This window comes from Falco rusticolus, chromosome 10 (assembly GCF_015220075.1).
Source record: "Falco rusticolus isolate bFalRus1 chromosome 10, bFalRus1.pri, whole genome shotgun sequence".
In the NCBI taxonomy this organism is placed as follows: Eukaryota; Metazoa; Chordata; class Aves; order Falconiformes; family Falconidae; genus Falco; species Falco rusticolus.
Genome location: NC_051196.1, coordinates 23,219,264 through 23,242,478, shown reverse-complemented (window position 1 = coordinate 23,242,478; position 23,215 = coordinate 23,219,264). Strand labels below are relative to the sequence as shown.

General features: G+C 46.9%; 1 protein-coding gene across 6 annotated transcripts in view; it reads right to left on the bottom strand.

Moving 5' to 3' along the window:
• Positions 1–5,810: 5,810 nt before the first annotated feature.
• Positions 5,811–23,215, bottom strand: part of MYT1 (myelin transcription factor 1) — a 64,737-nt gene continuing 47,332 nt past the window's right edge. For all 6 annotated transcript variants that reach the window (XM_037402916.1, XM_037402922.1, XM_037402918.1 and 3 more), the window contains 9 exons: positions 21,689–21,751; positions 21,403–21,471; positions 17,206–17,268; positions 16,553–16,636; positions 11,954–12,175; positions 11,283–11,374; positions 10,229–10,332; positions 9,970–10,113; positions 5,811–8,510 (listed from right to left, as the gene is read on the bottom strand). In XM_037402916.1, coding sequence (XP_037258813.1) covers positions 8,370–8,510; positions 9,970–10,113; positions 10,229–10,332; positions 11,283–11,374; positions 11,954–12,175; positions 16,553–16,636; positions 17,206–17,268; positions 21,403–21,471; positions 21,689–21,751 — 982 coding nt within the window. In that variant the 3' untranslated portion in view covers positions 5,811–8,369. The remainder of the gene's footprint in view (positions 8,511–9,969; positions 10,114–10,228; positions 10,333–11,282; positions 11,375–11,953; positions 12,176–16,552; positions 16,637–17,205; positions 17,269–21,402; positions 21,472–21,688; positions 21,752–23,215) is intronic.

The following is a 23,215-nucleotide window of genomic DNA, read 5'->3' as shown; positions in this document are numbered from 1 at the left end:
GACACTGCTTAAGGTGCCACTAACATCTCACTCTATCTGTGCTAAAACAGAGCCTGATGTCATTAAACTGTTGGGAGAAGTCCTGGCCAAGGTATTGCAGTGAATCACCTGTCCACAGCTTCTCATCCCCAGTGCCTGGAGGCCCAGCTTCGTACTTGTCTGTTTTGAGCTGCCCACAGACCTCACGCAAGCGTCTCCTTTGGGAGCCTGCAGAAGCCAGAACATGATTCCAGGGATGTTTTCTTTTCTCCCTTGGGCAATCATCAAGGATAACTTGAGTCAACCAGATAGCCTGGAATTTATGCGAAAACAAGGCGACTTGGTGCTCTCTGGGTTGGTGGCAGAGCTACAGTCACACCAAATGGTGCAAGGTAAAAATCAGTGTCTGTCACTGCATGACCTGCAGTGCTTATCACTGCTTCTTGTGTTAATGGAGAGCACAGATACCTTTCTCCATCACTGGCCACCATCTCTCCTCTCTTACTTCCTCACGTTGCTCCCTTAGGGGTCCCACTTGTTCCTGCTTTGCCTGGGATCAGTCCATGTGGCTCTGCAGCTCTTCGAGGCTTTAGGAGGACCTGGGATGCCCATGGGCAAAAGGGCTCTTCAAAGGCTGGTGGCTGAGTGAGGAATATGGGCTCTGCAGGGGAGCTGCAGCTCCATCAGGACAGAATTCATCCAGCACCCTTCAGTGCTTTCCGAGCTGTTTCTCCTGCCCTTCTCAAGAACAGGGATGGGCACTAAGTGCTGCTGGAGCTGGTCCCCCCGCAGGGAGGCTGCAACTGGGGGCTGCCTGGCAGAACTGGGTGGCTGCACCCATATATCCATCCATGCTGTGGTCCGTGTCCCATGCTTGTGGTATGTGCCTGGTTTTATTTTATTTATTTTACAAAGATTCGATAAAATTATTTAGGTAATTTGATTGCCACCACTGTCAGGGTGGTTGTCAGGGGGGGATTAGCGGTGTCTTGGCCCCTTATCAGCAGGAGATGGCTGTGGGGGACACACATCACCCATCATACACTGTCTTCTGCTCAGACCCTACCCACTGTGCACTTTGTTCAGGTTACAGCTCTTTGCTGTCCCTGGACAAAACCAATGACAAAATATGCCAAGTGGACAGACACCCTCCCTTACTCCCCCCTACCTCCCCCCACGATTTTTGCTGCAGCATCGCTGCGAATTGTAATTGTCGGTGGGGAAGCACACTCATCAGGCATTCCATCCATAATCACTATAAAGAGGATGCGTATATCTAAGTCCTGGATGCTCCCCAATATCAGATCACAGCAGGGACTGAACTAATATCCATGTTCCCTCTCCTGAAAATGTGAAGACCCACTGAGAAATCATAGGCAAGGAAGGCTCTGACAATGCTCCCAACCTCTCAGGACAAGAGGCAGCCAAAGCATTGGTCCCCAAAGGCGCCTGCCCTCGTGATGCTGCTGGGGCCAGGCTCACTGTGGGAGCCACATCGTGAGCAAACAGCAAGCACCAGCAAAGATCCTCCTGACTTCATCTCTACAGCTGTTGGAAGTAGCCTCGTGCATAAAGGGCAGCGTCCTCATTAAATTTCGTGGAGGGTTGCCATGTGGCCAGCAGAAATTTTGTTTTGTTTTATTTCGATAAGCAGCACGATAATATATTCACCACCTCCAAACGTAATGGGGTGACAGATGGGAGCTGGGCTGTGGCTTTCATGGGAAAGGCTCCTCTCAGCAGGGAGGCAGTAAGTTTCCCACCTAATCTTCTGTAACCTTCAGACTGCTAACAACTGTAAGAAGCAAAGCAATGGGTAGTTATTAAATTAATGACTTCATCCCCAAGCCGATAATGAATATTTTACAGTTTTATCTCTCCACCCTGTAGACTGCTCTAGACAGACTAGACTGTTTATTAATCTAGCTTCTGGATTTATGTTATTCAATGGCTAAACATCCTCAGCATGGTTGGTCTGGGCTGTTAAATGTTGAAGCCCAAGAAGGTGTTCTCTGGCAAACAGCGAAACCTGAAAAGCTGATCCTTGATCTTGGACTTGATGAGCCTGAGGCCAAAACCAACTGCCTTGCAGGGCTAAGGCCAAGTTAGCCCCTGTTTGAGTCCAAACCATTTGGCCATTGCTTCATGCTCAGTTTGGGTGGACTCTAGGACTTGTGAGTAAAGAAGAGGCAAGGAAAAGTTTTGACATATCCTGGCTTCAATAAGGGCAGGCTGGAGTTAACCCGACCACAAAGCTGTGGGGTCAGACACCATATCTTAATGTGGATAGGTCCTCCCAGGGTGGTCCAGCCCTCTGTGCTGGTTCTGGAGCTCAGGCAGAGCATATGTCTGTGTTCTATCCCTTCATGGCTTGTGTTTCTTCAGATCATCAAAGACAGTCACTGACATCCAAATAAAAGAGCATTGCAGTTATATAAATGAAAGCAGGCTTTAATGGTTGTTATACTTCCTTGTTGACAGGGTCAAAAATGTCTTTAAATCTGATACTACCATTTTTACAACAATTGGTGATTTATTCAGCCCCCTGAAAGACAGGGATGAAGGCATCTGGAATAACGAGAGCTATTTGTCTGAAGAATGCATCATCCGCGTGCTTTCCTACAGCCTCAGTCCCACGAGCCCTTCTGTACAAAGCAGAAGGTCGTTTCAGGATATATCTTCTCATAAAAGTGTAGAAGAAGTGAGTATGTTAACAAGTGCGGGCCAGAGCCTTTAATCCAAGCAAGCTGCGCTCAGTACCGGTTGGGAGGGAAGCAGTTTCCAGCTGGGGGCTAATCTGTTGGCTGCAGTGTCATCTCCAGCCCATCTGATTGCTCCCCAGCCTCAGCATTGTCTTCCTGCAGCCTAAGGGGGCTAAATTCGATGCCAAATGGCATCTCTGAAACGCAAAGTAGCCTTCTCTCCCCAGTAACCTGATGGAGAATGAGGCGACCCCCTCCCAACCCATGTGTTTTTAGGACCCCTTGGCTGTGGGAGCAGGGTGAGATGGACCGAGCTTTAAGACTTCACCAGAGGAGCTCTGGGACAGGGAGAAAAAAAAATGCACGATCATTAAAAAATGCACGAGGCTGGGAAAGAAAGCCCTTTCTGTGTACACCCGAAAGCCATCGCTGGAGCTGGTGGCTCTCTGGAAGAGGCTAGGAAATGTTGACAAATGGAAGGTACCACCTGAGCACAAGAGTGGAGAGATGGGTCATTAACAGCTCGTAACAATTAACAATAGCATCAGCAAGGCAAAATGACACTCTCGTTGGTCAATGGGTTTATCGATGCATTTAGAAACAACCATATGCTGACAATCTTTTCCCTTGCATCCTTGAAGCAAAAGACCTGCTCTCCTCTGCTGTTCAGCTCTCACCCTACATGCGTTGAAGGAGGCTTAAGAGCTCTCCTAAGCACACCTATAAACTGACAGTGTACCATCTTAAACCAATTCAATTCCCTTCCCTGCGATAAAGGACGCCAGTTCAGAGAAGATAACATCTCACAGTGATGGCTCCCAAAGCTGCAATTTAACACAAATCTAACCGCTCTATTATACAGCACAGCCAATTCGTTAAGAAAGGACAAGCGAGCATGTCTATTAGCTGTATCATCATAATCAAATATTGGCACAAGGAACTGCTTGGTGGTGCAAAGCCTAGCGAAACCCCCCATAAGACAATTATGTACCCTTCAGAAAAACAACATGCCAGCCAGTTCTGGTGAACCATTGCATGGGTCGCCCTGTTTTTCTCCTTTTAAGATGTGCAGCCCTTTGTGGAAGGATCAAGGCCCCATCACTGGCCCTAAGGTGTCATCCAGCAGAACCTCAAAGAGACCTTGTCCTTGGGGCTCTTGCTGCACAGGACGGCTCCCGGGAAAGCTGGGCTCAGTCTCCAGCAGTCCTCGCTCCTGAGGGTGTTTCTGCTCAGGCATTTGGGGCAACATGGCATGGGGATCCAGAGCAGATCCTAAATCAGACTTCTCAGAGAGAGGAAAGCCAGATGATGATAGAAGAACCTGGAGAAAGAGCTCGGGCAGAGGCAGGAGGAGTACTCGCTTTCAGCAGAGCCAGGAGTGCTGCAGCAAAGCCTCCAGCTTATCCCAACATGGAGATAAGGCAGGATGGCTGGTGTCCCAGGACACCTCCCGTGCAAGGAGCTGGGGCTGCAGAGGGGGGGAAGGCCTGTTGCTGCTGCACTCACGGGGTCAGTGTGAAGGCTCTGAACCAAACTGTCCCTCATGTCTCCACGGTGGGTCTGTCGCTTCATAGCTACCAGTAACTCCCAATTTCAACGTTGGTCACAACTAGGGGAGACTCTGGGCCCAAAGTTTAATCGCTCTTATCAGCCCCTGCCTTACACATTTAATTGCACCTGAGATCTCTGTGCCGTGCTCTGCAGAGGAGGGGAAGAGGGCAGAGCTGGTAGCCCACTTGTCCACCACACTGACCTTGGAAACCCACCAGCATGAAACAAGAGCATCTACTGCACCCTCTCCAGGAGAGTCATCCTCTCCTTGACGATCCCCACAAACCTGTCCCAAGCCTCTGCCAGCTGTCCTGCCCCAGGACAGCTTGCAGACATCCAATGAAGACAGAAAGAACTTCCAATGAACACCCATGGCCATAAACATACTTGAGGACAGACTTTAAGACATCTTCTTTTTACCCAAAACTTTCCTCTGAATTTTTCTGGCTACGGTTCTTACCCTTTTGGCTCCACTTTAGTCTGCCTTTCCCTTTTGTGTCTTTGCGGTACGGCCACCCCTCCTGTTGTAACCCAGCAGCACTTGTGCCTCCGTGTGGGACGGTCAGGAAAGTTCAGGTCAGTTAATCAGAAAATTTAATTTCTTGGTGATAGACCTGCTTGAAATTCCCATTTGACCCAACTCACTCAACTCCAAATTGCCTTAATATGATTTAACTTATTTCACCTTGGAAGCTACAGCATTGCAAGACTGAATTTCGACAATTTCAGCAATGACATCCCCAATGCAGAGACCGGTGAGAAATTCTCTTCATTGCCACAGCTTCAAAATATAAAATTTGCCAGTGAGAACGCTTCATTCTTCCAGGATGGCACTCTTTGAACATCACCATCAGGCAGATGTAAGCGAGGAAATCTTGTTGACAACAACAAGCCATCTCCCAGCATTTTAGCTAAACTTCGGAGATAATTTGGCAAGGCTTTTTTTGTAAATCCAGGTGGGGAAAGCATCCATCTCTGTGTCCCATCGCAGGGCTGGCATCTCCTCTGCTCACACACCGCCTCTGGGAGCATGAAGCTGTGGCATCCCGGGGATGCTGAGCACTGGGGGTACAGGATGCAACCCCTGCCCAGAGGAGCACTGCCTGCAGCCCTCCTGCCTTGGGCAAGGGGCTCCAGCATCCGACCCAGCAAACACGTACCTCTGCTCAAAGTTGGGATTCTCCCCACTGCGAGATCTGAGGCACCCACTTGGCTGGATGGTGACAGCTCCTTATTCTTCAAAGCCTTCAGAGATACCAAACCTAAATTCCCCCTAAATCTCCCCATTTAGCAGGCAGGGAGAGGAAGGCTTGGGTTGGGCAGTCCCTGGCTGCAGCTCCAAGACGGGCAGACACGCCGACCCTCCAAGCCATCGTGCAGGAGCAAGGACAAAGCCCACCGGGGACATTGGCAGCAGCTCGAAGAAAGACCATGGGAACTAAAGTCACAAACAGAACTGGGTTTTATTATGAAATAACCCTGCCAGTACATAAGGAAGTTCTGTCTGCAAAATACATTTCCTGAGGAAAGTAGATCACAGTATTCGTTTTCACAGAATAACATGTAGCCTGCTATAACTTTCAATGTGACTCTTTATTATTTAAATATTAACAGTATTCCTTCACATAAACAAGTACTCAGTCATCACATAACCAACACACAAACGACAAAATAAATATACAACAAGAGCACAGTTCATTTTTTTCCCCGACTTAAATATTAAATAAATAATAAATACAGAATTTTCATTTCCTGTTATCAGTGCCTGAAACAACATGAATGAAAAAGAAAAGAAAAACTGAAGAAGTCTCTCTTCCCCGTGGTGCCCCTGCCCCCGCAAAAAAACAAACCAAAAAATTATCAAAATGTCTCAGTTATAAAATATCTTTAAAAAAATTCCCATCATTAAAAGAATAAATAACAAAATATATAAAAAATAACTTGGTTGCATCAAAATTACAAGTAGGAGTTGTAGATAGGTTTCTTTATTTTTTTTTTATTTTTTTTGGAATATCATTTTTTTATGGTCAAAAGTTTTAATTTTTAACTTTTTTTTTTGCTTCTTTTATCTTCTTTTCTATGGTGCAGTGTCCAGTTTAAAATAAGTATAAAATTAATAAATAAAAAAGTTAAATAAATAGCAAAAAGTTAACATAAGGTGTTGTAAATATAAATTACATACATCTTGCCAAAATTAAATAATTTACAGGATAATTAAACTAACTACTTTTTTTTTTTCTCCCCTCTTTCTTCCAGGAAGTGCAATTTCTCTACTTTTAAATACTAACTGAATTGCAGTCACAATCAATTTGGACTCTATTTACATGTTAAGAACATTGTGTTTTTAACACCTCAAATTATTTTTTTTTCCCCTTGCTTTTGTATTTTTGCACTTGGAATGGGTTCTGAAATAAGTGAACTGATGGGGTCTGATCCTGCAAACACTTAAGGATGTGAGGAAACCCACCCACGCCAGCTGCCCTATTGAACTCAGCAGATGGACTGATGCAAGTCAAGTCGCTCGTGAGCTTCGAGGCCGGATCCAGGGACCGCTGCAGTCACTGGGAAGCTTTCCACTGACTTCTCGGAATTCTGGATGATGCCCTAAATATCTGCAGGACTGGGTTCAAAGCAACACCACGGTCTTCCCTTTAGTAGAAGTTAGCAAAGCCCTCCCCAGCTCTGCCTGCCACACCACCAGAAGGGATGAAGGATGCACCCCTCACTGGGACCCCTCAGGGTGGGGGTTGCCCCCCTCTGCTTCCAAAGGGTTTGCAGCAGGGGGACAGTGAGCTCCAGCCGGGAATGGGTGTGGGGGAGAGCAAACCCGCGGGGTGACAGCCAGCTCCATGCGCGATGGAGCGGGTGCTGGACAGCAGCGTCACAAAGACATTCATAGAGTTGTTCTTTAAGTGCACAGTGGGCTGCGTGTACTGAGCTGCTTACAAAATGCTTCTTTGGAAGAATACCCAATACCTGAATACTCTTTTTTTTTTTTTTTTTTTTTTTTGTAGAACAGTGCTTGCGCTGTGATTTTGCGCGAAACTTAGAACACCAAACCAAAAAAATACCCATTGCCCTGTGGATACCTGTAAGAAATCAACTACCAATTCACGGTTATGTAAGCACTTTGCTGGCCATCAATTAACATTTCCTCTTTTTGTTGTTTGTTGTTTCTTTTTTTTTGTTTGTTTTTGTTCATCGCAATCTCAAACGTTCTCTGGCATTGATGTATGATCTCTGGACTGGCAGTACTATGCCACTGTAAGTATGATCACAATAATGAAAAGAACCAGAACTGTCATCAAACAGACTTCCAAAAAAATCATATACACCGGACCATGATACATTAAAGAATTCCTCTGTATGAAATATCTGGTATTGGCCTATTCATAATAGCTATTCTCATATTTAAGACAGACAAAGGAATACTGTAGTTGCAAACTCCAAAAGCTTCCCTGAGAACCTTTTTTCCATTGCGCTTTCCACTGGAGATCCAGAACTGCTCTTCAGATTTCTTTCAGAAAATAAAAATAAGCTACTTTATAATACTTCAGAGTTCCCATGCCCAGTGGATATCTGAACACTTCGGGGTTGGGAGGCCCAGAACAGGTTCAGATTTACAGGTAGCTTGCAGCTCCAGCACTTGTAGCAACATAGAACATAATCATGTGTGAGTAGGTGATCTGGACATAAGACCATAGACAACATGAGGGTTTAAGCCAGTCATATGGTAGTCTTGGATCAGACAAGACCCTGTTCTTGTAATGTTTTAACCCTTGGATCAACTCTGCAAGAGCGTGGCAACTCAGGAAAGATGCCTGCTCTTCACCAGCTACCAAGCCCAACAGCCTCCAGGAGGAGTTAACCTTCCATCCTGATCTACCTCGTGGTCCAGGTAGAAAAAAAAAAAAAAAAATCCCACTTTTCTCAAGAAGGTCCAAAGTTAAGTAAACGAGAACATTGAGTTCGATCAGTTCCACGTCTCAGAAATGGCCTCTTGGTTACATTTTGGTCCTTTTTTTTTTTTTTTTTAATTTCATTCATTAAACAAGTTTTCTAACTTGTAAACCTGAATACTTGGAGGGAAAGTTCCATCTTACAGTCTGTTCGCTTGCTCATCCCTGGCCCACGGCACTAAACCTGGATGCCCTTGACGGCTTGCTTGATGCTCTCCAGCAGGTCCTTGTTCTCTGGGTTCTGGTAGCACTCTTGGTTGGTGTACATGTCAGTCAGCGTGTTCACGTACGCATCAAAGTTCTGCTCACTAATTGGCTCCTGTGGTCAAAATAGCCAAATAAAAGCATTAGTAATAGAGCAGGAAAGGGCTGGGGTGCCTCTTTACAATTAATCCTCTGTCTGTGTACCAACAACCAAAGGTCTCCACATCACAGCCTTTTTGTGTGCGGTGCTGTACATACGGGAATCTCATTGTGCAACGCCTGAGCCTGCCAGATCTTAACTGGGTCTTTAATTTTATGCATTGGCCTCACGGAACTATTAACAGCATCAGGTTAAGCACACACAGGCAGTTTGACAGGCTGGAGGCTGAATGAAGCCATGGAAATGAAGGGCTAGAGGACAGGAGCACTGCTGAAGCATCACAGAGGGAATGAAAGGCAAAGCTAGGACAGGAGCCCGGTCACCTTGGGCTCGTGCCTGCCCACACCAGCATGCTGCTGCGGTACAGCTTTTTCTTTGGAGGGGCATTGTGGAACACTTGCAAGTATCTAACCTGGAGTTAATGGGGAAAAAAAGAAGAGGCGAAAGAAGAAAAAGAACAGGAATAAAATGAGCATACAAATCTCATGGGCACTACTTAATTGGAGTTGCCTGAAACCTTGAAAAAAATATTTGCTGAACAGTTTATTTGACCTTTATGTGTCAAATACTTTACAAAAAAGCACTCAGCAAGTGTTTTTTTGCCAGTTAGGCAGCTGGGTGAATACTATCCAAAACTGCTCTGCTGGAGGATGGCTTCTCTCCAACCAGCCTGAATTTAAATACAAACCCCAATGAAAAGGATTCTCCCCCCCCCAAAAAAAATGATGGCAGGAAAAGGAAATCAAAAGCTCATTCCTCTGATCATTGCGAGGGTCTTTATGAGTTGTAAGAGGACAGCTTCGCCAACACGAGCCCCCCCTCCACACACCTGGTTTTGACAACAGTAATTACATTCCTGGGAATAGAGAGAAGGTAATTAATAGCCTTTTGTGGTTTTACTATTTTAATGCAGTCTTTTCATTTTGCAGTAACTCTATGGTAACATGCTGTGGGCTGTTAGACCTTGTTAAATTAAACAAAATACACTCTTTTTAAGAATGCTATTCTTTGACTGCCAGCTATTCAAAACTGAATTGAAACTACCTGCATTATAATAGGAGCTGTAAGATCTTTCTGACGTTGAAATCCAATCCCTCCTGATCTCTGCTTGTGCTGTCTTAGCCTAAAAGGTGCTGGGTGCCCTTGATAAAGTTTCCTATTTTGTGATAATGCTCCCAGATGTAATGAGACAGAACAATAGATACAAAGGGAGATCAGCAGAAAATGACAGCAAAAGGGAGATACAATGCAAGCTTCAGAGATAAGGCAAAAGAACTGATCTTATAAAGGACACGTAGGTGTGTGTAGAGAATTTCTCTCACTCTTTAATTGTACATAAGCCTTATCGTGAATTGGGTTTGGCACGGCTCCCTCGATCGCACCGGCTGGGGAGAGCGCTGTCAAAGTTTCTTACCATGTGTGGAAGGCGGATATTGGCAAGACTTTGGATTAGAGCCTGGCTCAACCCTGAGAGCTCCAGGAACAGGGCTTCGTTTTGCTCCTCTATGATTTTGTTTTCCTCCTCAATGTTCTTCAGGTTCTTCTCCATGGTGGAGATCTGCAGAGCAAGGAGCACGGCAGTGTTACCAACCCTCATGGGACGGCACCCACCACCCATGCAAGGGGCTTGGCCATGCATCAAGGGGCTTGGATGCATGTCCAAGCACACAAACCTGTGACTGCAGTTTCACCATGGCCGCTTCCATCTCAGAGTTGGACTCGTTCAGTTCACTGATCTCCTTGTTCAGCTGCTTGATCTCTTCGTCATTCTCTAGAACTGCAGGAGAGAAGGTCGTGGGCAGTCAGCAAACACTCACAGGGAAAACAAAAATGTGGAGCTTTCTGCTGAGCCCATCCTGTTCATAGACATCACTACTCAAAGTCCTCACCTTTGCTTTTACATCCTCTGAACAGGGCGCACATCTCGCTGCTTTTTTTTTTTTCCCTCCCCAAGGTCTTTATCATCATGGTTCAATGCTACTTTAATAGGTCAATATGCAAATGCAAACCCAAATGACAGCACAGCGGCTGGAGTCCAGCACATCCCCACACCCTGCAAGGTTGATTGTCCTGAAAACTCAGGTCACTCTGGTCCTGAGTTTGGGAAGATGCCATTTAAAAAACTAATGCATGTCTTGGTTAGAAATTGCAAGGTTCGTAAAATAAAGCCATATTTCTACAAGAGTTCAGGTATTTATAGGTTCCAAAGTATATTAGTATTCATGTTAAACGCCTGAAGCTTATCAAATACCACAGAAACCTCAGTAATAGCACTGGAAATGCAAAGTGCCAGTGCCAACAGAACTCCATATCCAGAAATATCTCAGGATTAAAAGCCCCGAATAGGTGAAAATCACTGAACAACTGCAAGGGATTTGTAAAAATGCCAGTAAATATTTTAGGGGGGGGGGGGGGGGGGGGCGGGGAATTCAATTTCAGCACTTTTTTTTTCCTTCCCCCTCCCCCCCTTTCCCAAATTTCCCTAAGGGAACTCCCTCTTCATCTTTTCACCTGCTCCCTCATGGTGTGTCACTCAGGGAGCAGTGTCAGTACCACACCACACCCAATACTCAGGAAACCCAAGAAATGGGTGTTCACAGCACATGATATCCCTGCAAATCTGTGGCCAGAATTCATTTGTTGAAACCTCCTCAGTCTGCAAAGAAAAAGATATACAGGCTCAATGCCCTGACACACCTGCCAGGCAAAAGGAGTGCAAATCCTTACCATCGCTGGTCTTGAACTTTGTGTTGAGAATTTCATCCCCTGAGATTTTTCCTTTCTTCCCAGCAAAAGTAGCTCTTGGACACCCTGACAAACTGAAAAGCAAGTAAAAATGAGTTTCATAAACACTAGGTATTTATAGGTGCTTATGTTCCCAACAAGAACATGTACCATTTGGTGGAGTTCATGCTGCGAGACAGTTCTAAAAGCTTTTTATGGTACAGAGGAAATTGCTTTATGAATAATGCTACAAACTCCCCATTTATAAAGCGAGAGCAATTTTCTCTGAGCAAAGATCAAACCCCACATTGTTTCCTTGAAGAGAGAGTATGCCAGGTGAGGAAGGTGAGATGAGCCTGGCTGGCTCGGGCATCAAACCCTTGTCTGGGGAGCCCAAGTCCTGTTCTAGCATGCTAATGGAAGGACATTATAGCATCATTTTCCGTTATTTTGCCCAATCCACACCTCACCATTGCACTATTAAAACAACTATGCATTTTCTTGCATGCAGAAAACTCCAACCGTGGAGCAACCTGACTGAAGTCAGCATCAAAAGTACCAGCTATAGAGCCTTGCGTGAAGAGCTGAACGATGCTCAAGCAGCATCTACAGGCAGGTGGGTCAGTCCATGGCAACGTGGTCATGCTCACAATGATCTCAACCCTGTGATTTACCTTCTGTGAGTGAGGAAGCTCCCATTGGCATGGCCAGAGCCGTCGCAGCCTGGGGTAGGGCAGGTCGGGCCTTCATTCTTCAATGACTTCCAAGAAAATGAGGAGCCGTTGAGCGATCCTTCCTTCTGCCTGCGGGCTGCGAGAGGGCACCCTGATGCGCTCCGGTGAGAGGCGTATTTGCCACTGATGTGTCCAAGCCCGACACAGCCAGGAACCGGACACCTGGGCAAAAGGAATGAACAAAAATTAGAGCATGGGAATGAAGAGGGACGTAAGGAAATTAGGGATGAACAGAAATGAGGAAGCCTAGGAAGAGAGCATTCACATTTGGGGTTCTCATCTGGAGTTTATGGGGTAGGTGCTCAGCTGATAGAAATGACAGATAGGAAATTAAGAGCTATGAATGCCCCTTCAAAAGAGCCATAGAGAACCAAAGTAAATCCTGCAAAAAGACTGGAGGTCAGGTCACACTCATGCTTGAAGCAAAAGCAGGTCCCAGTGCTGTCCCAAACCGTGGTGTTTGGTGCATCATTGAGGGCAGAGCCAGAAGGCTGGGCTGCCTGCCGTGGGATCCTGACATACCCCAAGGCTGACACAGACATGTTTGCACCGAACCATCACACATTTACAGCCAGCTCTGCCCGGTGCTACTGCATTACTACAGTCACCAGCTTTATCCCCCTACACCAGCACGGCCAATGTGATCTCAGAGCACTGCCCGTGGGGATACAACCCTTCCCCGTGAACCAGCCCCTGACCCAGGAGCCAGTCAGGCTGCAACCCGCACACCAAAAAGCTGCAAACCTGCACCTGCAAGGAGGGTGTCTGAGGGGTTCCCAAGTGTGTACCCCATCAAGACAGAACAAAGAAACCCTGGGGCACAGCTCAGCCGGCAGCAGCCACAGCACGGCCTCGCTTGCCTCCTCCTGCTGGTTCACATCCTGCAGGTACCAGAGATCAGCCTGCGCTTGCAAGGGACAGAAGTGGGAATTGCCACCAAGGCAGAGCACGAGCCCTCCAGCCCCTGTGCTTCTGCCACATTTACGGCTGGTTAAAGCACACAGGAGCTGTGAGGGGCATCACAGAAGCACAGACACTGAATTGCCAAGATGATGAGTGTCCACTCCACACTCACCAACTCCCCACCTAATGGCATACTCACTGAATTCAGCTGTTTGACAAAGCCCGGTGAGTCTACTAGGGGTTTTGCTGTGGTTTGCATTTGTTTAAAGATGCTAGTCAATTATAAATACAGTTAAAAGTTTATTACTCAAGGGAGGTTACTCTAAGAAAGGGGAGGTGGAAGCAGGCAAGAAATGGCAAAAATAACCCCCGTGTTCTCAGTTTGAAGGCAATTAGGGACCTCGAGTTTCCCCAGCAAAGTATCCGCTGAGCTGCTCCTGAGAATCGCAAGCTGCATTTCACCGCAGAAACGATTATCCTGATTGTTTACATTTCATACAAAAGGGAGACGACAGCAGAAGGGGGGAGCCGTACACCCAGCCTTTTCCCAAGATAATTTGAAAAATGCTGATCTCGATTTTAATCAGCTGCAAATGCAGCACAATTCACTTATAATATCCCTGCCAGCAGGATCCTCAGTAAATTCATAACATCATTGCTTTTATATGATCACGAGCAAATTACTGAATCCTCAGGAGGAAAAGGAGATGGGGGTGGGGGGCGGGGGGGAAAGAGTGAGAGAGAAAGAGACAAACCCCAGCATTTAGTATGCAGCCGTTACAGCCCAACCATCACATATTTTATGCTGTTAATTTAACTTTCATTACATTTTCATTGTTAAAAAATAAACCAGAGCCTTATTGTGCAGAACAGCTGGCTTGGACATTTTTTAATTTTTTTTTAAATTATTATTATTTAACAGAAGCACCAGTAGCATTTGATCAATTAGGCACCCGTGGATGCTTCCGTTTTATGCCAGGGCTGGGCTGAAGGTTGAGGTGATCTGTTCAATCACATCTGTAGCAAATTACTTGAAGGATGAACAGCAAAAACAACAGGGACTAAATGACTTTCTCCTCGGTGGCAATGTGCAAAACTCGGCTGGGTTCCAAGTGGCACTCAGTGCAGACGGAGGATGGATTTAGAGCCAAAGCTCCTTAACGCAAACCCGCACCAGGCACACCTTGCTGCGGAGGGCAGCGCACCAGCTTTGCAGGGGCTGGGGGAAGGCAGCAGCGAAGGGATTGTGGTACCATGTTGTTTCACGCATCCTCTTGGGTGTACTGGAGGAGCAGGGGTTGCTGCCTGTGCCACGGGATGTTAGGGAATGCCTTCCTGTCTTTATGCCACAGAGACCCTCACAGCCCACCCGGCACTGCCTGCACCCATGCCCATGGTCCGGCTGCGGATGGAGCAGCGGAGCTACGACGAGCCTCCAAGGCCAGCCTGGAGGTGGATAGCATCAGCTTTCTAGGACTCAGAAAATCCCAGCTCTGGTGATGCTCCAACCCCATTTCCTGCCACTTTAGCTTCCCAACATTTGCACCTTTAGGGAAACTAGGAAAGACCCAACCCCTGGTGAGGATGCTGGGGGGAACCATCATTCTGCTGGGGATGCTCTGACAGCTCATCCCACGTTCCTATACAAGCGCCAGCTGCACCATAACAAACCAGTCGTATAAAAGCCCCTTTCTCCTTGCACTGGGAAGCAATCTCTTTGCAGAGCAACTGCACTGGAGGAGCCGCTTGGCACATCCCCAGCCAGTCCCAGCCCTTAATGGGGCAGGCAAGGATGAGCAAAGCCAAGGCTTCCTCAGCCCCGCAGGGCACAAGTCGCTGGGGAAAACACGGAGAGTGGAGACATCCCACCTGGGGGCCTCCAGCTGTGGTAAAAGAAGCAAAAGTACAAGAGCCAGCAGTTGCACAGCAGCATTTACTGCTTGTCCTTTCCCCTCACTGTGTCAGTGGTTAATGGCACAGCACTACAATGCCACCAGCAATTTAGCGTATTTGAGCCAAAAAAGGATTTTTTTCCCACAGATTCTTGAGTAGGTTGCTTAATTTTTAATAAACTCCACTAAGTCCTGCTAATTATCACACGGCTCATTTAACTGGGAGGCTTTCCTTCCTGTAGACTGAGGAGTAAGAACAGAGCAGATGGCTCAAATATCATCTTTTTCTTAAAGGCCCTTCCCCCGGCTGGCGCATCCTAGTTTCCTTCAGCCCCCGCGGGATGCTTCCGCACCCACTGCTTCCCGCTCTGGCTCCCGGGTGCACGGAGCTATTTACCTCTGCTCTTCTTGCAAAGGTGAGATCTGCCCTAGGGCTAAAATGAGGAAAAAAAATGCATTTTGGGGACAGTCAGCTGAGCCAAAGGGGTCTGGCCAAACATGCCAGCATTTATGGGCTTGTGAAAACTCTTGGAGGGGATTTATACGTTTTTCCATGTTTCTCTTTACCCCACTCCACCTGCACTTGCTGGGTGGGTGAACAGGCTTCAGAAAGACTGGGGATGCTCCAAGTTAACAAAAAATAGGGTTCTGGAGTCAATGCTAGTCCCAGCATTGCTGTAAAGACTTTCATGTCCTGTAGCTGTATGAGAGGTCAAGACAGACCCCAAACCTCGCATCAGGCCCCGAATGCTGAGCTGGTGGTGCTCAGGCTCACTAAAAGTCCAGGCAAATGGATTTCACAGCAAATGAAAGCTCTTGAGGTGGACTGAGGGATTTAAATTCTCTGTTCCCAGTAGGAATAAACCTCCTGCAATGTTTTGAAAAATTCAGCCTGAAGCAACAGAGAAAGGCTTTTTCAGTTCGCTTTGAATAGTCAGCCGTGGCAAAGACTCTACAAAATGCATTTGATTCAAGGTTATCACATCCTGGTCCAACTCAGTGCTGGAGAGTTTCTATTTCTACCATGTTCCTGGGCATTAAGCAAGCCCACTGGCACCCCTCACCTGCCCATTGCTGCCCCAAAATCTGTGATGTTCTGCTTGACTGTGGGTTCAAACCCTCTTTTACACCATCAGTGGGTTTTTTAGGAATTATATAAAGCACAGGTAGGAGAGGAACTGCCCATGCCCCATCAGCCTACCTTTGCAAAAAACAATAAAGAAAAATACAGTTATCTTCCTATCACAGCACTCTCCAAACTATCAAGCTGCAACAAGGTCTTTTACCATCTCATACCAACATACTCTTTGTGCCAGTCCCTCTGCTGCCTTCTCCTCATCCAGGGTGCGTGTTCTCTCTCCTCTCTCTTCCATGGCTACCCAACCACTTAACAGAACAGCCACAGCTGCACTTTATCTACATCAGCCAACCCACCGCCCCAAGCCAACCCACAGCTGTAGATTATCGATCCTAATTAACCCAGCTTCATTCCTCTACATCTCCCCACTCCCCCATTTTCCAAACCGATTTCAAAATCGCAACACCATTTTGGGGATCAGGGATTAAAATTCCCCAACAACCAGGGGAAGAGCTTTGGCAGTGCCTGCTCCAGTGCGGGCAGACAATGCTCCGAGCAGCGCAAGTGAGGGGAGTTGCAGGATGGGTGCTGCTGCCCCGCATAAATCTGTGCAAGGCAAAGGAGATAGAGTGAAAGGCTCCACTTGGGAGTTATCCGCAGACTTACTTCATCAGCTCTGGGTCTTCTTTATCATCCTTTGTTGGGGTGATCTTGATCCCACTTTTCTTGGCACGAGGGCAGCCTGACAGACTGGTTAAAAAAAGAAGAAAGGCCTGTCTCACTGGCAGAATCCCTGCATTCGCTATTTCCCCACTTCAGTCATCTTTCCCTTGAATTTGGCACAGTGTTTTTGATCTCTCTCGTTTTGCAGCCTCACATCACGAGGAGAAGTCAGGAGAAAAAAAAATAATAAAAAATTGAGGGAGATGGACAGTAATTAATGGTGTCTAGATAAGAAGATATCTGCTAACAGCTTGCGATGTTTAATGGAACTGTTGAAACAGAAGGCTCAGATCTCTGCTATTAATGCTCTAAAGTGATAATAGAAGTCATAAATAGGTAGCATTATTAACAGGAACATTGCATCAGCTAAAATCTGACCCTTTGTCTTTTATTCTGTTGAAAGGAGCTTCTAATCAGATGCTGGAAACATCAGGGAAAAAAAAAAAAAGAAGTCAGATTAAAGAGATGAAAATAGGCTTCAGTTGTCAGTAACATTAATGTTTTATTCAGAACTTTACAACTCTGCCCACTGCAGGGGGAAGGAAAAAAAAAAATCGAAAGAGGCTACAGAGAAAATAATTTAAGGGAGATCTTACCTTCTATGCGATGCATAATTTCCTGTTATGTGACCAGAGCCATCACAACCAGGAGTAGGGCACCTGCGGAGGGAAGGGAACCTCAGATTAGCCTGGCGATGCGAGCAGGGGATCGACACTTTGCAACAGCTCATTTCAAAGAGAAATCTAGGGACTGTCAACACAGAAGCAGGTTTTTTCTTCCTGCCCCTTCTCCCTCTGTAAGAACAAGGTCTGGTCTGTAATATCCATGGCACCAAAGTTGCTGCATCGCTGCACAATGTTGGCGTTGGAGAAGAACATCAGTGAGAAAAGGTGGAGATGCTGGGAGCGAGGTGGGTGGCTGCTCTCCGGCAGAGGGACATGGGTCCCAGCCTCTGTCCCCACCCTCATGAAGGGGACAGCTCAGAGACGATAATGAGCCAAAAAAACCTCTCCAGGACAGCATCTGTCACCTTGAGGAAACCATAAGGAGACAGCAGGTACCATCCATGGCCATTGGGCTGGATGCAAGCGTGGACAAGAAACCAGAAAAATAGCTGACAGCTCTGGGCAACGGGGCCACCCTGACCACAGCCACGAGGAAGCCTGACAGAAGGTCTCAGCTCAGGTCTGGGCGACTTGTGGGGGGCTAATCTCACTGAGAGCAGAAAGAGACACCCCACCACAGGAGGGTCCTCAGAGTCCGAAACCAGCCGATGCCTCTATGGAAAGTAACGAAGGAAGAGGAGGAAAAAGGTTAGGTTAGCTCGGGTCTCCTCCTTCCATAACACCATGGGCAGGGTCTGCAGGGGGATGGCTGCCCGTGGGGCCTCGGGCTGGGGGACACCAGGTCACCACACATGGTGCCCCAGCAGCTTTTGGTGCTTCAGTGGAGAATCTGCCTCTCTGTCCTCAGCCGCTGCCGTTACATAGGAGTCCTTGGAGATGCATTCATGATCATGGTTTGAAGGTAAGCATCCCACGCTCTGGGACATGGTTGAAAGCAACAGCAGGGGAATACTTCCGTGCTCACCCAAAGCTGCACAAAGGCTAGCAGGGGCTGCGAGCTGTACCCAGTGGCAGCGAAGATAATGGCACGGGTTAAGCACTGCATCATTAAGGGTGCAGACAGAGAAAGGTGAGGGGATTGAAGTACCACAAGCATGAAGATCTACTCTGAATGCTGTAGGTGATGCAGCGGACATAAAAGCTGTCATGGGGACAAGGAAGAGAGGCGAGGAGTGCTCGCCAGCCTGCCAATTATCCAGGGCTTTTTGAATCAAGTGATTAGGACCAGGGCAGGGGGAGGGGGGGTAAGAAATCCATGGGATGAGCAGGAGAGATGCTCAGCTTTTGAGCCAGAGCCAGCAAAGCTCACAGCTGCAAGCTTGCAGAGTGCGCGTTCTTGTCGTGGGAGGATTTTGCTGCATCCCCGCTTTCTCGATCCCCATTTTTAAAGCCATGGGTGCCTGGTTTGGTACCACTGGTTGGTACTGCAGGGACCGATGTGTCTCCAGGACACCCCAGTGAAGTAATGGGCAACACATGGTGGCGCTTGGGCAGACCCCGAGGCCAGTGCCCTTGGGAAAGGCAATGCACTGATGTCTGGCTTGGGCAATGGTGTTGCTGCGGTGCTCTGGCCCCTGAGAGTCAGCAGAGCAATGATTTCCAGAGATACCTTTAGTTTTGTGACTTGGAAAACAGCCTTTTAAAGAGTTCTCTTTTTTTTTAGTCAGAAAATATCAAAATTCTCCTCTTTGCACCACCTCTGAAGGAGGGTTTGGCATGTGCAGGTCATTGCATTGTCTCCAATGGCAAAAAAAATTGGTACCTCGCCTAGGGTTTGAGAGCAGGGACATGTCCTTGCCCCAGAAGGGAGGGTTGACTAGTCTGGAGCAAGGCTTAGCACACTCAGACCTAGTAAAATATAAATGCACATAAATCCAGTGCAGTAAGGGACACATCCATCAGGACCTCTATGAGGGTACAAATACTCTAACTTATTTAGAAATTACAGGTTTGGGAGATGACTGACATTTCCCTGTTATATGCTGTTAAAGTAGAAAGCAAAACTATTTCTTTGTTGTTCTAGCTTCAGGGTGGGATGAAATTATGAAAACCACTAACACCAAATCCTTTTTGCCTTTCAGGACTTTAAAGAGGGGAGAAAAGTGATTTGATCTTGATTTTTAATTATCTGGAGACAAATCATACCGACTGAGACCTTTTATTGCATGTTTCAGCCTGGAGCTATTTTTTTTATATCAGGGATATTAACCCCTGAAATAGAATTTATAATAGAAACACTGACATGGCCTTATCTGGAGTTGTGAAAAGCTATGGCTGTGCTATCTGTAATATCTCCAAATCCTCTCCCCTTCTTCCTTCCTCTGCTCCCATCCTCACCAGGACATAGTGAGGCAAAAAAAAAAAAAAAAACCCAAACCAAACATTACTTGGGAAATAACATGAGAAAGCTTTGTTTTGGCCAGAAGTCTCCTGTTTTATACAGTATTTTGACAAAAAGTGCTCACGTCAGATGCCTGAGGGGAGCAGGGTATGCAGCACAGCGAGGCTCAGCATGATGCTCGCTCTCGGGGACAACACCATTTGCGTTTTCTCCAGCCCTTACTGGAAACAGGCACTGTTCCTGAGAGCTTTTAATATCTTTAACACTAATTGCCTGATCACTTGGCTATTCTTTAAGGCTGTTGGAGAAACACCAGTTCAGCAAAGCTCTCTTAAGAGGTTCTTTCAAAATGTATATCGTCTATAATGCACGATTAAGCGTACTTAGTGCTAATCATGCGAGTCCTTTCCATCCACTAGCATATTCTATTAATATCAATTAATCCAGCTACTTTTTCCACCTCTGTGATAAGGAGCAGGAGGTTAATCAACATTTTTCCTGGCTCTAGCACCCACATCAGTGGTGGAGTGTGGAGCAGTTCTAGACCCACACTGCCCTCCAGGTCACCCACCAAAAAGGGATTTAGGACATTACCCACCACCTTATTGAGCAGAGAGGCTCCCACCTGACTCTGCTATGGCTCCAGACATCACTGATTGCATACAGGACACAGGGCATTATATATTTTTTTCTTTTTGTGATGAGCCTGTGCAATGTGAAGTCCTCCATAAGGTTTTATTCTCAGTAGAGGCTCCTCAATTATAGTTATGAATATCTCAGTTTCTAAATAATCCTGAAACTGGATTCAGCAAAACAGGGAGCTCAGAGGAGAATCGGTCTCTGAAGGTAGGCTGGCTCCGTGGAACAGATGTCGAAAAAAAATTCACAATTAGCTTGCCCCCAGTGATGCAGGTTGGGTGGAGGAGGGTTGGGGTGCCCCCAGTGTCTCCATCTACTTTAAATACATTTTTGATTAAACCTTTCTTTATGGGAGGCAACCAAAGACAGCATTTGGGAAACCCTCTTGTGAAGAATAAGCTCCTACTGAAAATGAGGAGGTTTGGGAAGTCAGTAGCAAAACTGAAAACGGGATTCAGAGGAAGATATTGGAATGAAAATGTCAAAACCAGGTTCCTCCCTTCAGGAGCAGAAATGGGAACAGAAATTTGGGTGCCGGTGAGCCCTTTGCCACTGGCTCAGGATCCGGCCTCACCAAGTATTTGCTTGCTCCTTCTTTCATCCCCTCACAAATCAAACTCTCATGGAAATGAACAGAAACCTCTGTCACTATATCCCAATGGCCCCTAAAATTTAGCATAAAATTAGCATCCCAGGTTGTCCAAAAGAGTTGGCTTTGCTATGTCCTGGCAGTATTTTCCCAGCTGTGTCTCTACCCAAAAATAAAGCATGTGCCTTTATCTAGGCTTTGGATTATTTGAGAGACATACAAAAATGTTGAATGAAAATGGTTATGGCACAAACAAGGGAACAAGAGCTTGGGAAAAGACACCAAATGAAAAAGAAAATATCATTTGTCTACAGTGCCCAAAGGAAACCTGCCAAGGGTCCAGGTTATTTCTGAACACTGCCATGGTCCCCCCTCCCCAAAATTATCTTTCCTCCATGCCATTGCCTCTTCTCAATGCAGCAGCTGGAGGCTGGACTCCACCAGAGCTCCTTGCAGGTGGTATTTGAGCAGCTCTTTGAAAGGAGAAGGGAGGGGATGGAAAAGCAAAAGCAGAGCAAAAGGAGGGGGGGGAGGGGGAAGAGAGAAAAAAGGGTGGAAATAAAGAAAAAAAGGAGTTCCAAGTTGAGCGCAAACATACTTGAGGTCAGCAGAGTGGGCAGCCATGAGGTTTCTGAGGCTCTTGTCAGCAAGAGGACAACCAGAAAGGCTGAAAGAGAAGAGATGGAATATCTGGATAAGCAAAAAAAAAAAAAAAAAAAAAGGAAAAAAGGAAAAAGAAAACGGACCGGGGTGTTGGGAGGGAAAGGGGCAACAGAAGGTGGGGAAGAAACAGAACCAAACTATCCACATGGTCAAAAAATATACCAAAAGGAAAAAAAAAAGTTGCCTTTAGAGTCCAAACCATGAAAAAAAGGTCAACTCACCTGCGGTGAGAGGCATAGTTTCCTGTTATGTGTCCGCTGCCATCACAGCCTGGGGTTGGGCAACTGGGCAACAACAACAACAACGAGTGTAAGTGCTGGAAAGGAATGGATTCACCCGAGAGCCACGGATCTGCAAAGCCAGCTGAGCCCCCCTTCCATCGGACCTTGGCATGTGTTTATATGTTTGCGTACAAATAAACCAGCTGTTTCCCTTTCAGCTCCCCTTCCTCCCTTTTTTGATCCCAAAAGATCCCAAGGATCCTGAAAGAAATTTGAAAAAATTGAAAGAATTTGTGGCAAACGTGAGAAAGTGTTCAAGATGCATAGTTGCTTGCTTTGCTCAGTGGATGGTTTTTGCAATACTGAAGCTCTGGGTGTGGGAATCAGCTTATTGCCTGAAAGCATCAGATTTCAGCTTTCTGAAACATTTTTTTCCCCCCAGCCCTTACAGTTGCAAAGAAAATCTTGAAAACACTGCTCACTCCAGAAAGGGAATGAAAGTAACTTCTGACTCCCGTGCCTGGGGGATTCTAAACTGAGGGCAGGCAGAAGCTGCCGCATCCCGCCTGCTGCCTCCACCGGGCTGCGCTTCCCACCTGCCTGCTCTGCTGCCTCCCCCGTGAGCTGCACCTGCGTGGGTGATGGGAGAAGGTGCCATCCCTTCTCAGCATCCAGGGAATAAAATCCCATTTGTGCATGAGCAGTGAGGCTCTGGCACAGTTGTGCCCTGCCTGCCTGAGGCCAGGGGGATGCCAGAGAGCAGGGATGTCCCGGGACGTGCAGGGATATCCTGGGAGAGCTTGGCCCAGCAGGCTGAGGCTTGGAGGTGTGCCTATTCCCTGCTCACCCTTGAGTCCTTTTTGCAGCCGCAACACTCACAACAAACACAGTGAGCCCTAGAGCCAGCAGTGATATGAAGATGCTCAAGCAGCAGTGATGTATTGCTATGTGGTACCCACTCCTGCACCAGCAGGAGGGGGACGAGAAGGTTGAAGTGAGGAGCATCTTCACAGCGACAGCCATCAGTGCCAGGGGATGGCCCAAGATCTATACCCAGACATGGAGCACCAGACAGACACAGCAGACAAGTCTGATCCTGAGTTAACAACAGCTAATTCATTACAGCCCTGGGACCAGAAAGGAACAGCATTGCTAAATAAGGAGAGAAGGCTCAGTGCTGCCCTCAACACCATTTATTTATTTGAGAACTCTTTCCATTTAGGAAATATCTCTACCCTCATAATACAATCAAAGCACAGGAGGACTTTAGGGCTCTACCTCAGAAATTGCTGTGATCTCCCTGCCTGTCTGCTCCCTCAGCCTCCTGCTTGCATAGCCAAATCATGAGCTACGTTGTCTAAGGTCAGCAAAATGATGCTTGCTGACTCTTCCCTGTGTACCACATAAGAAGGTCAGAAGCACAGGGAAGAAGCCAAGAACAGCAGATCTGCTGGGATGCCCGGGAGGGGGTACGTCCCCATCACAATCTCCAGACTGATCCCAACATGCCATTAGATCAGAGCCAGC